The sequence below is a fragment of the Pteropus medius genome, unplaced genomic scaffold (genome assembly GCF_902729225.1).
Source record: "Pteropus medius unplaced genomic scaffold, Ma_sr-lr_union100, whole genome shotgun sequence".
NCBI lineage: Eukaryota > Metazoa > Chordata > Mammalia > Chiroptera > Pteropodidae > Pteropus > Pteropus medius.
The window spans coordinates 14596683-14615098 of NW_024347791.1; the positions used below are offsets into that span (position 1 = coordinate 14596683).

The 18416-nt window shown below is 31.9% G+C and overlaps 1 protein-coding gene across 9 annotated transcripts in view; it reads right to left on the minus strand.

The window, feature by feature from the left end:
* The window catches only part of VPS50 (VPS50 subunit of EARP/GARPII complex), a 110129-nt gene that overhangs the window by 47822 nt on the left and 43891 nt on the right, over positions 1-18416 (minus strand). For 8 of the 9 annotated variants that reach the window (XM_039878086.1, XM_039878084.1, XM_039878085.1 and 5 more), the window contains 2 exons: positions 6701-6833; positions 3830-3921 (listed from right to left, as the gene is read on the minus strand). The exons of the other annotated variant lie outside the window; for it this stretch is intronic. In XM_039878086.1, coding sequence (XP_039734020.1) covers positions 3830-3921; positions 6701-6833 — 225 coding nt within the window. The remainder of the gene's footprint in view (positions 1-3829; positions 3922-6700; positions 6834-18416) is intronic. 9 annotated transcript variants of the gene reach the window in all.

Here is an 18416-nt window from a genome sequence, read left to right on the forward strand (position 1 = left end):
AAAACAGAATTAATTAGATAACTATGTGATTATATACAAGATAATAATATTGATAGTTTCCATGTATATCTTTCAAGCACATTAAAATGGAGAGATTCCATTTAAATATTAAAAATATAATATATGTAGAAATAATTTTAATAAGAAATATCAGACCTATAAAGAAACTAACAACTCTAATGGGATACAAAACCAATTTCGATAACTTGAATCAAGGAACAGGATAACTAAATAGTGTAAGGTGTCAATTTTTCCAAATTAATGTAGTAGTTCAATAAAATTCTAACCAAAATCACAACCAAAACTTTTCTTCCAAATAACTATTCTAAAATTCACCAGAAATAATAACCAGACAATAACTGCTTTTTAAAAAATAAGCCTTAGAAAAGATGGAATAAAAGTTAAATGTAACATTGGAGGACTTGTACTACCTGTATTAAATATATTAAAAACTTAAAAAAAAAGAATGTAAAATATAGAAAAATCAGTGTAACAGGACAAATAACTCAGAAATACTTTATATACTAGAGCAGTAAAAATCACAGTTTCTGGTTGTTAACTTTGTTTCAAGCATTTTGATAAGAACTTTACATAAAATTGTTAATCCTACAACAGCCCTGTTGAGCAAGCATATATTATCCCCCTATAGGGAAGAGAAACTTAAGTGAATGAGAAAGCTAAGACTTGAATCCAGGTCTACCTGCCTTCAAAGTCACTTCTTCACTGTACCTTGCTACAAAGAAGCATCACACATAAAGAGGGAAGAAAAAGATTAACCAGCAAGTAGTAAAGGAAAAACTGAGTAGGTTTGGGGTGGGTGGGGGAGAGTCCTCTCTTTACATCATATATCAAAAGATTAAATGTGTTTTTATGTGTTTTCAAAATATTAAAAATTAATTTTATAAAGCAAAATATTATGTTAATGCCTATTAAGTTTTCTAGGCAGTACTCTAGCTATTTAGGAATATAGCAATTAATACAAAGTTTAGATAAATATTTATAATTACCAGATGAATATCTACCTGAGCTTTACATAGAAAAGAACATTTTAAGAACAAATGTAATATAAGTCACAAAGAACAAAGGTCACTAGTTTGACCTCATAATATTAACAAACTGCATATTGAAAATACAATAAGTGAAAACAGACAAATGATAAACAAAAGGATTACTCATTATCACATACATTACTTAGAACTTATGAGCAAATAATTCACAAATCAATAACCAGTACAGTTTTAAATGTTCAATTTCTCTAATAATCATGAGTATGAATTAAAACACTAATAAAAATATAAACAATCCATTAAAAGATAAAGTCTCTCTTGAAAAAAAAATTTTTACATAAAGGGTGGTCAAAGATTCACCAGGAAAATATGAACAAAATAAACACAGCAATGGTAATAATAAAATAAACTAGAATTCGTAGCAAAATGCCTCAGGACCAAAGAGCTTTTTTAATTAATGAAGGGAATTATATACAAAGAAGGTAAGTAGAGTAGTTAAGTTATTAGCACTGCAGCATCAATCATCCAAGTATAAGAAAGCAAAAAATATTAGAAATAAAAGAAAAACCTAAGAAAACTACAGTCATTCTGGAAGATTAAAACTACTCCCCCAGAACTGCACAGACCAAGAAAATAAAAAACACATAAGGATATAGATTAGAATAATACAGTTAATAATGAGATTTCTTTGACATATAGAACCTAATTTCTAAAAATAAGAAGAAATACAGGGTTATTTTTCAAATGCCCAAAGAAGAATTTTAAAAGTGGGTGGTATACCAGGATGTAAAGAAAATCTCAAATTCACAAAAAGTAGAAATATTGCAACCCTGATTCTCTAAAATAAATAATAAGCATTTGAAATGTCATTTCTCACATAGCAAATATTTAAAGATGAAAAAGAAAATCCTGAAGACCAAAACTTTGATATGGTTAGATGTGTAAGTTCCATGAGGTCAAGGACCATGGGTGGGTTCACGACCATGTTCTCAAATCCAGTGTCTGCCACATGGTATCACTGATGCAGCCTTTTTTCTTAAAATATTCTAATGCATGGGAAATTGTCCACAAATTGTCACATGCTCACTTGTTCTTTGCAATTAGGATTTCAGATGTTAGAAATGTATTATGGTATGTATAGTATATATTATATAACACCCCCAGTGGGGTCAGAAGTAGCATCTCAAAATAAAACACATTAGTATCCTTGCAACATATGAATGTTCAACTCTAATGGGATAAATAAATACTATAAAAAGCCTAATAGCAATACTGGTCAGGTTCTGCTGCCAAATGAATTCAATTCAGGTCAGGTCTTGACTGCTAAATGTTTTATCAAAAAACATTTGTTGTTCAGAACTTCTGCTTTTTTTCAATTGCCTTTTAATTGCAATTTAACAAATACTCGATGAGTTCCTAAAGTATGCAAATTCCTGTCCTAGAACTGGTTGAGAATTGGGGTTGAGGGTAAAAGAGTAGAAGTGATGGAAATGAAGATATTCTAAAGCTTGAAACCTACAACACAATAACCTATACTCAAAAGCATGATGATTTCTAGTAAACTGGCCAAATGGTTAAATGAGAATAGCTTTACAAATCTGTATATTTGATTTTTCTATATCAAGAATGATATCAGGTTGCCAGACTGAATGGAAACTATATAAAATGCCAGATCAATATTTTAAAGTACACTGAATTACCAAAAAAAACTCTATGAATTCTACAATTTTAACTAAGTACAATTAGAATCTATTAGGAGGCTAAATTAGAAACAACTCTTTATCTGACCTTGGATGTATATTCAATGAGTATGAGATTTCCCTTTCCATTATACATACTATTCAGAAAATGTCAGACCAAACTCACAAATAATGGTAAATTAAAAATTAGTTTAATATTGTCAAATAGGAAAATACAGAAATTGAAGCTTTTACAACTCTCACATGAATATATTTTAAATATTAAAGTAAAAATTCAAATAGTATATCCAATATAAACTTATCAAATTTAGAACAGCACTAAATTATAGCTGCTATGTAATTCTTGAGAAAATTTGTTTCAGTATATATTTATGTAAACAACTTTTTCAAAAGAAATCCTACAAAAGATGGCCAAACTAAAAGTCGGCCTCATTAGAAAAATCAAAAATACATTTTATAAGATCATAACATAGTCAAAGCATCTATAGTTTTCCAAGCTTGGAAGAAGTCCAAAAAGAAAAAAGTTATCTTCAAAGAAATTATACTTTTATCTAGGAAGTAACAAATTTTAACTGATAGATTTAATGAAAACTGAGCTACCTAAACTGCTTAAGAAGCTTAAGAAGATACATTCAGCCAATAAACATGTAAGATTCCCTCAAGACACAAAAATCATAGACTTATAATTCTTCATTCTATATTAGATTCCAACTCAAGTATGTCACATATTTAGTTTCCCTTTTAATTTACCCTTAAATTAATCTAAAACATAAATTTTTTTAAAAAAATGAGTATCTCAATAGGAAAACAATTTCTTTAGAAAAGCATAAATTTGCTAGGACACTAAAATAAAAAATGTAATCAAGGAAAATGTAAGTATTTCCAATAGAGATTTTCAAGTTAAGACACTTTTTCCTACTGCCACTTGTAATCAAATTTAATTGTCAACTAAATTATAAAAATTAAATTCAATGACAGACTTACTCCAAAGAAAAACTAACATGATTAGATATGCAAGAAATACAAATAAATACAGAAAATTTAAATACTGACTTTCTAAAACAAGTTTAACGTGGTTTCTATTGCTTTTGTTAAAAAAAATAATAATTAAAAAAACCAAACCTGCCATATTCGTGTCAGCCCATGTTCTAATTTCTTTTTTATATAGCCACGATCAAAATTTGTTTCTTCAGTACCCATCATATTACTCCCTTCTGAAAATAAAAAGATGACAGTTTTAAATTTGCTTCACATTGTTTTTGTTTTCTAAAAAAAACTCATTTGGACTCCCATATATTGTAAGCCTATGTAAAATACAGAAAATATGTTCAATATTTATATAACCAAAACAATGTCAAAAAGAGGTATTAGGATTATACCTATTTGTTAAGTTAAACTTAGACCCTGAAATGTTTACTTTACATCTAAGACCACTCAGCTCAATATACGACTGGAGCTGGACAAGAATGTAACTTGGGTAGTGTGATCCCAGAGACCAGGTTCTCAGTGATCCATACACTGCCCACTGTCAGGGCATTACAGGGCCAATTAACACAATTATCAATTAATATGCATGTTAACAATAGTACAGATTGCAGATAATCTAACAATGTCTAGGTCAGCAGGTAAGATCAATGACTTGCCTCAAAACAAATCTCCTAAAAGCAAATGAAAATACACATGTACATTTATATTAAAGAGTATGTCTTTACATAAACAAACTGTGTGGAACAGGGTGTCCACACAGTTAGGCTAGCAAGGTGGCCACCGGTAACTACCAAAGTCCCATGAGTAGACCAGGTCCCAGACACATGCCTAATGTACCTACAAGCACTCCTACAGCTTCCGCCCTATTATCTGTATGGTCTGGCTATTAGGGACCCAGAAGCTCAGGGCAGTGGATCTGAACTACAGCTTCGGAGTTTTATTTTAGAATGGTAAAGTATCAGGATATCAGGAGTATCACTTTAGAGCTACAGCAAATGAACTCTAGAGACCCTTTCAGCTTTATGAAGTTCTGTGAAGAATAATTTTTCAAATTACTGATTCCTACAATTTTATTCATTAATGTGAATAAGAAAGGAATAACTGCAGGTGAATGAATGACTTTTTGGAGTCCTACATATTGCTGGCTTACCACTAGACTCATCAGAGTCCTAAATACTCTTAAAATATAAATATTAGGATCAAGGAATTTTAGCAAAGAGGACTAAGTACATAAGGCTCAAATAGAGTTTTAAGTTTGACTCTATACCCCAATGAAAATACATACATATAACCATATAATCATACTTATCTACATATGCATAATAACTGTAAACTATCGGCCTGAAGCAAAAAAGCAAACTTTACCACGATGAATATATATTGTCCTCTAAACTCTTATATCTAAAGTATGTGTTAAGCTTTTCCTTTGGTTTCTCCTTAGATAATGTACTAGAAAAGGGGAAAAAAGTATTAAAATGTCTTAACAGTTTCCACATCTGGGAAAAAATAACGGTTGCTAAAACAGGGTAACCTTTGTGAAAATTTGGATTCCCAGTGAGCCCAGGAATTCTCTGAGTAAACTGAGATTTTTTTTTAAAAGCCTATGAACATTTCATTATTATTATAATTATCTCTTAACTCTTTTTTATTGATGATATTAATAACAACACAATAACCAGTGTAAGCATTTTACATTTTCTCTAAACTTTACGGCAACCCTACGAGTAGGTGTGTTACCATCCTATGGGGCTTTTTGTTAGTTTTGTTTTTATAAATCTACCATTTTAAGGAGCAAATTTAGGCCTGGAGAAGATAAAAGTAACTTCTTCCTGTTCTCGCCTCTGGTAAATGGCAGTCAAATGTGAAGATAGATAATCTCTGATTACAAAGCCCATTGCTCCCAGAGGTAGTACAGGGATGAGAATATACGTCAAAACAGTCTGGCCCAGAACCCGGCTTCTGTGCCCAACCCTCTTCCCCGCTTTCTCCTCTTTCTCTTCCTTCTTTTATTCCCCTCTCCCAACAATATTTCTGAAAGAATGAAAATCCTTCCATAGAATTTTCCTCTCATTTTTTGCTATGTCTATTTATGAGCTTTTTATGAGTAAAGAGAAATATTAAACACATGTCTTCCACATCAAAATCCTGTTTAATCAAAAAATAAAATCTGAGTGTTCCTCTACCCAACCACAGAAATCAAGCACTTCGGATATTGGAAGTTACTAAAATAACTTCTAATATCTAATGACTAGCTACATTAAATTGTATGTAATATAAAAAATCTTGTGCAGTATAATTTATTTTGCCCAAAATGTTAATAAAATCATTTATTACTCTTTAAAGCATTTTAAATACTTAATCTTAGTTACTGTTAAAAGTAATCATAAGATATATAATTACAGAAAGTAATTTAAATATAATACTTAATATAATTTCTCAAATATTTATTCTTTATTTAGCTGACTATACCAGTCATTTAAAGTTGCATTTTCCATTCAAAGAAAAATATTTTAAAACTTCATTTTTTATGAAATTTTAAGTCTTGCTATATTTTCAGGAAGAAAAATCAGTATAATTACTAATTCTTAGAATCTAGCTTTATTAGTACAACTTGAAAATTAGCAAAATAGATTTCATATTGAACATTTAGCATTAATTTTACAGTAAATCTGAAGAGACTAATGTCTATCTAGTTTTCAACTAATAATATATATTAATATAGTTTATTAGTTTAAGTCTTTTCTTAATAATCCAGTCCTAAAGCAATCAGCACATATTCTTGGAAAATGGTAATATTTGTCACTTAAGAATTCCTTTGACACAGTTAATCTCCAAAAGTAATGGAGCTTTTGCAGTAGCTGAATCACTTTCTTTGATGAATATTTAACCTATGGTCACTATAGTCCCTGAAATTCTAAAAGAATGTCTGTTCCTTTTCTTTCTCCTTACACCAGAAATATGGCACATTTATAATTCAATTTTTTTTTAATTGAAGTAATTTCCTACCAGAAGAAGAAGTGGTATCCTCATTGTCATGCTTTTCATGCCATTCCATAGTCCTGTAATAGCTGAGCATAACTTCCCACAGTGCTTTGCACAAGTCAGCAAGGCATGGAATGTAGCTGTCTGGTGTAACGTGCTAAAGAAAAAGAGAAGGGCCACCTTTCAAATTATTACATTTACTTTAAGAAAGTTAATCAAAATAAAATGTTATTAATGAAATTCACTCAAGAATTAGAAATAATTAAGAAAAATTCTTCCACTAAAGAGAAAGTTCAATGACAAGAAAATTTTGTTCAAGTCATTTTTATTTCAATATGGCTTTTAGTATTCATTAGGGATATCAGCCCATATACCAATCAAATTATACTCAGAGAATCAAAATGTCTACAAAAAATTTTGAAGTGGCAAGTGTTCCCATAAACAGCAGTGTAAACTTCCCCAAATGTATTTTTTCAAAGACACGCTTTTTAGCATGCACACACAACTTTATATTTATCCTTGGACCTGGGGTGCGACTTATGAAAAAGAGGTCAGACTTACAATTTAAACATGTCATTTATGTAAATTAAATAAACGCACCTTTGATAGTCTCTAAATTTTTTAAATAACATGGATACAGGTATTCCATATCTGACAATAACATTTAAAAATAAATTTTTATATGGCATGGCTATGAAACAATGTGGTCTCAAATCTTCTTCCTAATGAAAATGCATGGAATTTCTCTTCTCTCTTCTTTGTAAACACTATCAGTTGTCATTTGCCTTTTTTTCCTGCAGGTAGAGTAAGGTCTCCATTCTATTTTTGCAGGCTTCCAATCTGTTATAATGCAGCATTTGCTCCACCGTTTTAGATTTCTTAGCATTTCTTCAGTTTGTAATCAACCCACCACAAATGATCATGTGGACAAAAGACCAAAAGGTTAATACTCTGGAGTATGCCCTCTAAGATAAATAGCTAGGGGAAATAAGCTAGATAGCCAGTGTATGTATAGTGTGATTGATGCTCAGGATACCACAGCTGGTAGTGATCCTCACCCTTTTGAAAAGTATTTTATCTCCATAATGACCTCTCCCTCCTCTAAACTGATTTACTAAACATTCATCTAGCAATTAATAAAAATACTAACTTGTATATACAACTCAGTACACTTTTGTGTAAGCATGCCAAATTTCTGAAACTCAACTGGGACGTAGTAAAATAAAGGAGTTGTTAACCTTTATAGTCAGAGTGCTCAAGTGGGGTTTATGCCAAGATTGGTGGGATAGTTCAATCTTACAAAACCTATTAACCTAATTTGCCATATTAATAGGTCTAAGGAGTACTTCACTTCAGCAGCACATATACCAAAGCAGGTCTAAGGAAAAAAAATAAAATGATTATCCCAAGAGATGCTAAAGAAAACAGCCAATCCTAATAACAACTCATGAGAAAACAAAAATGGATGGGTATTTCCTTAAATGAGGAAACTCTAAGACATACCCACTGTGGTCAGGGACAAGACAAGGATGCCCACCATTTCTACTATTATTTAACAATGTTCTAGAGATACTAGCCAATGCAATCAAACTAAAGAAAATAATTAGAAGCAAAAGAATAAGAAAAAAGAAATACAACTATTTCTATCTATAAGTGACATAATGATAATATAGTTGAAAATTCCTAGAGAATCAATAATAAAGCTAACTCAAACATTAAAAGAATTCTGCAAGGTAGCAGGTTATAAAGTTAACAAGCAAAAACCAATAGTATTCACACACACAAATAATAACCATTTAGAAGATACATTGAATAAGAAATCTCCATTTATAACAACAGAAAATATAATTTTTTAGAAATAAAACTTAACAAGAAATGATCTAAAACTCTTATCAAGAAAACTGAAAGACATAAAGTAGACTTAAAAATGGAAAGATAACCCTTCTTCTTAGTTTTGATATCTCAAGATCATGACCATCAAGATGTCAGTTCTGCCTAACTTATGAATTATTGAGATACTAAGAAAAAAGTCCGGAAATAGATCCAGTTTCATATGAAAATATAGTGTATAATAAAGATAGCACCTCACATCACTGAGTTGAAGATAGTTTTTTTCATTAATAGCATTGAGGCAACTAATCAGATAGACAAAAAGAAAATGAGATCCATTTCTCACACTGCACAGTAGAATGAACTCAAAATGAATAAAAGATCTAAATAACAAATAAAACTATACTAGCCCTAGAAAAAAACATAAGTCAATTCCTCTCTCATCTTCATAGAGGAAAAAGCTTTCTAATTATGACTCAAAATTTGGAGATAATAAAACTAAAATCTGATCAATTTTACTATGTAAAAATAAAAAAAGAATTTGGCAAAAAAAAAAAAATACCATAAGCAAAGTCAAAAGACAAATGACAAACTATAGATATAATATATATCACAATAAATAGCTAATATCCCTCATTTATAAAGAACCCTTAAAGATTAGAGGAAGAAGACCAAAAATCATATAGAAAATGGGAAGAAGCCACAAACACACCTCACAAATAGAGACTTAAAAATGACCCTTAAACATATGAAAACATGTTCAACTTCACTGCAATAAGACAAATGTAATTTAAAACTATAATGGGATACTAATTTTCAACCACCCATCAGATTGGTAAAAATTTTAAAACTGACCACTGACAAAGATTCTGTCCTCAACCAAATTCTAGCCAGGCTCCTCTGAGCCCCTTCTAAATTTTGGTCTATAAAGATTTGAATGAAACACAAATTTGGTTTCTAACAGCTCAAGTCAGCATCCTTAAGATGACTCTAGCCCCGCCTTAAATGGCCTGCCTGAGAAAACTCAAGGCTGCCAAAAGAATTTGCTATTCAGACCAGCTAACACCTGAAGATAGAGCTCCCTGTCTCCCAGCTCTAAGGGAGGGGTGAGAGCCTAACTTCAACAAACCCTAGTTAGCAAATCCAGTTGGGTTTCACCTGGACTAACCACCTGCCTTTTTTTTTTATATATAATTTTTCATTTCCCTGACTCTACCGAGCCCCACTCACTCCCTTCTCAATTTCCTCATCCACCGTTGAAAATATCCAGTCGCTTCAGTACAATGGAACTTGAGATCTGCTGGACTCTTTTCTCTCTATTGTAATGGTATATTACTAAAATCTGTCTTTACCACTTTAATTAGTGTGTGTCCACCTTGGCTTATCTTTGACACCACATATACTCTATTGGCAAGACCGTGAAAAAAAATAGGCAGTCTCATATAATGCTGTTAGGAATGCAAAATGGTACAACCCTATGGAGAATTTGGCATGTCTAACAAAACTACATAACTATTTTCCCTTGGACCTAGCAAAATACTGGAATCTATCTACATGTCCAAATATAGGATACTGGTCAAATAAACTATCATTCATACAAAAAAGAGAACTATGTAACTATGAAAAATGATAAACATACCCATGCATTTTTTAAATTTAAAAAAATTTTTAAAGATCCCTTTCATATGACATATCTATGAAAGGGAAAATTTTTAAAGTTCTATATATATATAATAGAAAATTTTTTAATGCATATATCTGCTTATCATCACAAAAATAAACACGGGGAAAATAAACAAGCATTGAAGTTGGTTACCTACAAGAGGTGATGTGGGGGATGAAATGGAAGGAATGTAGAAAGGAGTGACACTTCTCTGAGTACTCCAAATTGGCTACAGGTACTTTTTTACAGAAGAATTAGAACAGCTATCCAGATTTACACATGGTTTGCAGAGATCAATATAAAATATTTTTGCATATTTATGCCATAATTTGGGGTAATACTGATGTTTACTTTTCATATCTACTTTTATAATTACTACCTTTACAATGAACCAGTCTTGACCTTTTTCCTCAGTTTGTTTTTACCACATCATTACCCCTGACATATCTCTTATACCACACACAAGCAATGAAACAGATACTGACATACGAGGTAAAAAAAAAAAAAAGTTTAAAGCAGAGGGCAAAGAAAAGCAAAAATCACAAAAAAGTTCTGGGCTGCAACTCAGCGATCAATCACCTGAATAAAGGTACTCTTCTACAAGTCGACTTTTCTAACATTCATAAACTCAACATTGCATAAATTTATATTTATATCATGAAATTAAAATCTAATTATATCTCAACAGTCTTTATGGTAGATGGATGGAAGGCGATGTTAGTCTTATTTTTTCCTAAAGAAAAATTATGTCTATACAAATAATCGCATTATAGCCCACCAATTAATTTTTATTATACTTGTCACAGTTTAACAAACCAGAAAATTGAAACTTAAAACACCCTTTATTCTCCACCCAACCACTGTCTAGCTACATTTGCCTATTTATTTCAGGAAAAGGAAGTTTTTTACTATGTTACTTCTTGATGATTTGCTGAAATTTAATGGGTTTGGATGAGATATACACAAAGAAATGTATGTGTTACATTTTTTTCCAAAAAAAGTCGAAATTCAGTGAGCTTTTTCTCACTAAATGGATTCAAGTGAAAATAATTCACAGATCTAGCAAATCCAATGCACCTGCCTAAAAGTCTCCCCCGCAAAAAATCCATATTTTATTATCTTCAAGTATGTCCACATGTACAAATGTAAGACTATGATATACTGAGTATCAGATAACAAAATGATTCTTGCCTACATTTATATTCTAAACCAGAAACAAATGGAGAGATTCATTGTACGAAATACCTATACAATGAATAGTTTAAGGAAAAAAGGTAAGGTGGGTAGATAAAAAAAATATATACTGATTTCAATAGACTTAAACCCAGGTTTGTTAATCTCTGTACTTGAAGACTATGCTTGCAATAAGTTAAGAGTCATTTCATTGAAAAACTGGACTCCAGAGACCACTTTCCACTATACTACCATGCAACCACTGGTATCAACTCTCATAGCACACCTTTCATGTTTTCAACGCCTTATTATTAGTTATTTGCAACATTCTCTCATCAGTTTATAAATATCACCTCTAAATTTCAAACAGAGAATCTTATTATACAGACATGGGTGAACCATAACTATAAAAGAGATTCAAAGAAACCAACGAATCAGCAAATAATTACATAAGTAATCAAAAAATAAAAGTTAGGCCAAGAAGAGTGTTGAGTTTCTGAATTAACAGCCCATGCAATTTCTACTCAAACATCGATTCTTCTTCACACGTGCAGAGCATAATAGAAAGAGTTATAGACATGGAATTGGCAGCCCTGAGTCCCAGTCAGTTCACAACTTACCACTCACACGCCCTTAGACAGTAAACCACCTTTCATAAAAGTGTTAGAGATTCCTGCCTACCTCATCACTGCTTTAATCCATTCACTGTTTACTAAATACCTAACATTGTGACACAGTTCAAGTCCTAATTAAGAAGGGCTTCATTTAGTATAAGACCAGGAATACCAAGGCAGAGGAACACAATATTGTAATTCCATTCTATGTTCTCATCACATATCAATAATAGCAATGAAAGTCTTGAATTAACCAATTCAGAAAATATTCACACAGTGAGATACCCCAAAGAACTAAAATACGCGTCTTGATTTTCTTTTTAAGTTAAGAATATACAGGAAATAGAAATTTAATTGTCAAATGTTTCTCTGTGTTCTAGAGCTATTTTCCCCTGCCATTCTTTGACTGAAAGCTAGTAGCAACAATTTATTCAGCAAAGGTTTTGAGGTGAGGGGAGAAGAGGGGGAAAAAAGTATAGCATTTTAGAAATATCTCAGAAAACATGCAGAAAAGAAATATCTTAAGAAATCTAAAATATTTTTTTAAATCCATAATGTCTATAAAGATAACATACATGCCTAGTAACTGGTGATTATAAAAGGTAAGAAATATCCTATGGAAAAAGATTTGGATTCACAAATCTGGATATTGTAATGCAAAATGCTCAATCCAGCATTTTGACCATGCTTCACTATTCAAACATCAAAATAAGCTCCTAGGTTAAATCTTGATTAACCCTTTCACATTATACACAGATCTGATTTCCCACCTCATTACTATCAGCTAAGAGTAACATTTTACACCTTCCATTTCTTCTGTTAACCATCTCAAGCAACCTACATGATCAAAATAATGATGAAAGTAGCTTATTGTAACCAGCAACATCTCAGCCTTAATTATAAACAATAAGTTTGATAAGAATCTAGAGGCTATTTCAAAGAACAGCATATAAGCAGGCTTTCCAAATTTTAAGCACATAATGAAAGTCATCTTTTGAAAGTTGCTTAAGTGCACAGTTAAGTGGTAAATATAAAAAGGAGGCTGCTAGATTTAGTCTTTTATTTTTAAAAATTATTTTAAATTATTAACTTACTTTTATACCCACCAGAAATCTCTACTATCGAATACCTACAAAAATTTCAGGAAGATGATTTTTATACTAAAACATCAAAATAAAAATTCTTAGGATTACCCTTAAAGTATTACTTTGTTCTTGCTTCACTTTGACTTAGCACTCTAATCACATCCTAACAAACGTAAAGGAAACATGTTTTGACATCCTCACAGAGATCCGAAACTCCTGAGGCCAACATCCACCTCACTCCATCCAACCACACATACATACTGATAGATGGATTACAAAAAAACAGCAAAACGTTATCAGTATGTTTAGATTAATGCTGTTAACACCGTGAGCTCACAACACCAGAAGCTGCTGGGAGGATTACTGCTTATCTGGGAGGCTTCTGGAGATATGCTGCAATTCAAAACAGCACTAGGTCCAGGGAGCGGAAAACATCTCTGAGGAGGCTGAACTCTGGACCAAAATAAGTGGCTGGACCAAGCAATTACAAGATGTCTCCAACCTCCAATTACTTCTCTAAGAGCCAAGCTGTACAAAATGTGAATATCTTAAGTACTTTCTAACCACTAGAAACCAGAGATGTGGACTGGACGGCACATGTTTGGGCCTGGGGCCCAACTCTGTGACTGACTTGGTCACGATTCCAGCATATCATTTCATGTATCTAAACCCCAAAGGATAATGCAAATAACCTAGAGTCTATCTGGAGCTTTAAAAACTATGACTCTCCATAGATAAACATATGCAAATGCTGTAGCAAAACTTTCTTGTACCAAACTGGAATCATTCGTGATTTCAAAACAAAAACATCATGGTGAAAAAAGTCATTCTCATCTCTCAGACATTTTATCATTAATACTAAATATGTACACAGACATGAAGATATATGTATTATGTCTATTATAAATGATGCCAACTTAAAACTAAGTAACCAGCACCCTCTAAATTGTAAAATAGACAGAGGGGGTCTCCTTTAGTACCATTCTCAGGTTTTTCTAATTGCTATTAAATGGCCTTAATCAAATATATAGCTTAATACTATAAAACAAGCAAAGCATGTATAATCAGAATAAACAATTTATCTTTCAAAGTTTCAAGTGATAAAATGTTACAAACCTCTGTTGCTGAGATTATCACCAAAAAAGGGGCAATACTTAAATGTAAAAACACCATCAAGTTAGGAATAGGGTTTACTGGCAAGTTTCAAGAATGGCTTTCTATCATTACATTATTTTGTGTTTCTGCTGGCTGCTGAGTACCACCCCGCCCCCACACACAAAGTCATCCAGCAGTCTAAATTACATTGATAGTTTTAAGGGTTCTTAGGCTGGCATCAGAGAAGCCTTGCCACACATGAGCCAGTTTCAAATGACTAGGAAATCCCTTCTCTTCCATCCAAGAGAGAGGGAAGGTTGGTTACCCAGGTAACTACAGCCCAAAGCATGCACTCCATAGGCACTTATTAGTCCCAGAATACATCAGAAACAACCAAATCCTCATACTGAAACACAGTTAAAGCAAGCCGGGCAACCTACTGTTCCTTTCACCTGCCCTATGCTGCCTTCCTATCATGCCATCGTTTAGGATATTTCTTTACCCCTGGACCCAGCCACATACATTGTGCTTGTTGAAATCCAAAACACAAAAGTTGCAGCCTCCTCTTAAAAAATAGATACAATTTTGTCTTCCTTAAATCCCTTAAAGAACTGTGGTGATTTCAGACATTTTATGTCGTTTGAACTTTTCTTATTCTACCTCCGACATTATTAATGTTAACTTATTAGGTTATAAACTCTTTAAAGCCTTATTTATCCTTGCTGAGCTGAAATGCTTACTTGACTAACAAAAGCTGAGTAATGACAAGAGAACTGGTTAGCAAGTCAGATTGCTAAGAAAATGGAGTCTTGTGTCTTCTACCAGCATCCATGAAATGGTAGCAGGCTAGCTTGTTAGTTTATAAGATAAAACTTCAGACCCTTCAAAGTTCTTCGCAATCCAGAGAGTAACTGGCAGGGAAAAAGGAAGAGATGGATAAACTTTCCTTACCTATCTTTTGATCATTAAGTTTTAAATTTTAAAAATTATCAAAATTTTTTAAAAATTTCAGTATTACCTTAAATATTTATAAATTAATATATAATTCGTATAGAAGAAAATTAGCTGGGTGCTATATATATATGTGATAAGAATAAATCTGACAGCTGAATTCTTAGAGTATTCTAAAACTGACCTGATAAAGCACTCAAGTAAATACTATTCCTCTAACTGGAAAAGGTTTCTTTCTGACCAACTGTTCAAAGTTGTAGCTTCCAGTAGGAAAGGCCCACTCACCTATCCATCCAAATCAACCTCAGCAATTAATGAAAAGTCTCAGCTTAATCTCCTTCACATCCTAACTATGCCTGAATGATATATTATTCTTGATATGCTATCTTCTAGTATCTGATAATCAAGCTATTAAATACGAAATAATCAGCATGCATATGTACATAGAAATAGATAAAAGCTGACACTGCTGATGAAGAGTGTGAATTAAAACACAATTTCTGGAGGGCAATTTTGGAAATATGAACCGAAAGCCTTAAAAATGAAAAGCCTTTGGCAATGCAATTTTAGGTCTTGTCATTTATCCCAAAGAAATAATTAAAAGATGTGTGTAAAGATTGGCTTTAAGAATACTTACTAAAGTGTTGTTCATAACGACAAAAGCTGGAAATAACAAATCAGTTAATTAATCCACAAGATCTCTTACACTGAAATATTGTCAAGCCATTAAAAGTTATGTGGGTAGCAAATTTACAGAAATGGAAAATTGTTTCTAACATAGCAGGTGGGAAAAATGTTATAAAACTGTGTTTACAGCATAATCCTACTTTTAAAGCCTATTTGCTTACATATACATTAAAAAACAGCTTTGCATGCAGAAGTATTAATTTTTATTTTCTCCTTTTTGCTTATCTGTATTTTCCTAGATTTAATGTTTTTTAGCTGTATAGTTTAAAATATGTATATTTTAAGAGTAAACATTAATGATTGCTTAATTTGAACAACTATATAATCTATATTCTGTCTAATGCTATAAGACTGTGAGTGATGTAAAAATATATAAATAACAGACTAGTTTAAAATTCAGAAAAGAGAAAAAGGACAAAGAGGCAGTTAGTTCTATAGATAACCCCAAACAAGATGGTTACTACACATGAACATTAAATTTAGCTCTGAACTTCCTGGCAGTTTATCATTTATAGTTCAGAGAATCTATACTCTCACACTATTTGCTAAGAGAAAACATTAATTCTCCATAACAGAAAGTACCCTGAGAATTTAAAAACAGAAACATGTTTTTGACTCAAGAAGAATTTGTCTTTAGGTTTCTACATAAACATCAAAATAAACTATATCTTCAACAGAGATCTTACCAAATATATTTATTGACCCTCAAAAAAACTGACATTAAATTATGATTCGACATCAGAAGAACAGTACACTAAAAGAGGCTTTGGTTTGTCTTTCTATGATGTATGCGCATAAAGCAACTGTAAAAGTTCATGGCACAGAGAAGGCTCCATGTTGGTTTTCTTTCCCTTCCACTTAATTGAATTTGAAATGTGTCAACACCACAGGAGTTAGAGACAAAGAGGACAATCTGATTTACTCGAGAAACATTATTAAATACCTCCAATGTGCTAGACTCTAAGAAAACAAATACTGAAATGATTTCAGAAAGTTTCTTCTAAAAGAAAGACTACATTGTTCCCCAAAGTATCACTACATTAGCAAGTTCATTTCAAAAACAGAACTCAAAACTCCTTAAGGTCATTAGGAAAGAAACAATGGGAAAATGGCTGAGAAAACTTCAGCCAGCTTAACCAGCTATGTTATCACAAAATTAATCAATAATATCCTAATTAACATTTTGAAATAAGCCCCCCAGGGAAACCTATCAGGCTGCCAAAAATAATTCTGAAAAAAAAAATTGTTTTTAACTTGTGTATAAACATCACAAACTTTCAAATAATCTACAAAGGGTTTCTCTAGAAGATCACTACTAAGTATCTTTAAATCCACAAACTGTTGTAAACATGTAAGGTACATAAAAATGTAAATGTAATCACAAATAAGACTAAATTTTTAAAGGGAATAAAAAACCATTATGCCTTTTTACATTGGCCCTTTCCAAAAATGAATACAGTTTAATTCTCATTTGAAATTTTTGCTAAGTATTATTTATTTACACTTCAAAATAACATACATATTTTTTCAAAAGAACCGAAAGTACTGATCTAAAAATTGTAAGCCAATACATTTAAGAAAAACAGGGAAACCATACTGAAAGATAAACTATAAAAAAAAAAACTGTGCTTCTAATTAAATCATTTAGAAAAACATAATTTAGTAAAGAAAGAAAAATAAGTACATTCAATTGCAAAATGATTTCAAAAGCTCAAAGACAATTAAACTTTTCAGCTCAGAACAATGGTGACACGGCATAAATGGCAGAAATTTCATAATGAGACAGGATGCTGCTGGGCTCAAGTACTCTGTAGTTCTCTGTTAGCCAGAGTAAACAAAAACAGAACGCTAATTTTGCCCCAGATTTCTTTGTAAAGGAATATTAAAAGAAAAAAATTTGGTTCAATTTCATTCCAGTCCATTTAGTAACACACTGATATCTGTGAGTGGTTTAAAATAATACTATTAATAAGACCAAGCAGATGATTATCTCTTCATTTCCAATCTCTTTCCATTTAAAAGAAATATAGTTGTTCCCTGTTTATAGGAACTCCATCCTTCTCTCAACTCCGATTGGTGTACCATTTCATTTATTTCACTTTTTAATGTTACTTTTAAATTCTACCTATAATTAAGGACTTCCTTCAAAATACTGCTACTGTACAGAGAAAACCACTGCCCAAATGTCTGGGATCTTTCTTCTCACTTCCAAAATCTGCCAGTCAACACCCTATCCACATTTCCTGAGGGCTCTTCTCCCCTGACATTCCACAGCCACATACATTCTCCTACTAGTACATCCTCAACACATCACTTACTTCTAATTAGGGCTCAAATGATTCTCAATTGCCACATATTGAAAAATTATGAACCTTACATTCTAATACAAAGCTCCTTCATGAATTACCTCCCTTGCCTGAGCTGTAACATTCCAGATCCTTGATATGTGTTCTCACCAAGAAAACATATTTAAATTTCATTTTATCAGCTTATTTATTAAACTTCTAAGAGTTCCCTCCATTTTTCCTCTCCTGATATAACCACCTTCAACTAACCGAAATCTGAAGTGAAATAATTTTTTCCTAATCTCACCTGATTCAAACATGTCAAATGTAACTCAATATTATAAAATAATTTAAAAC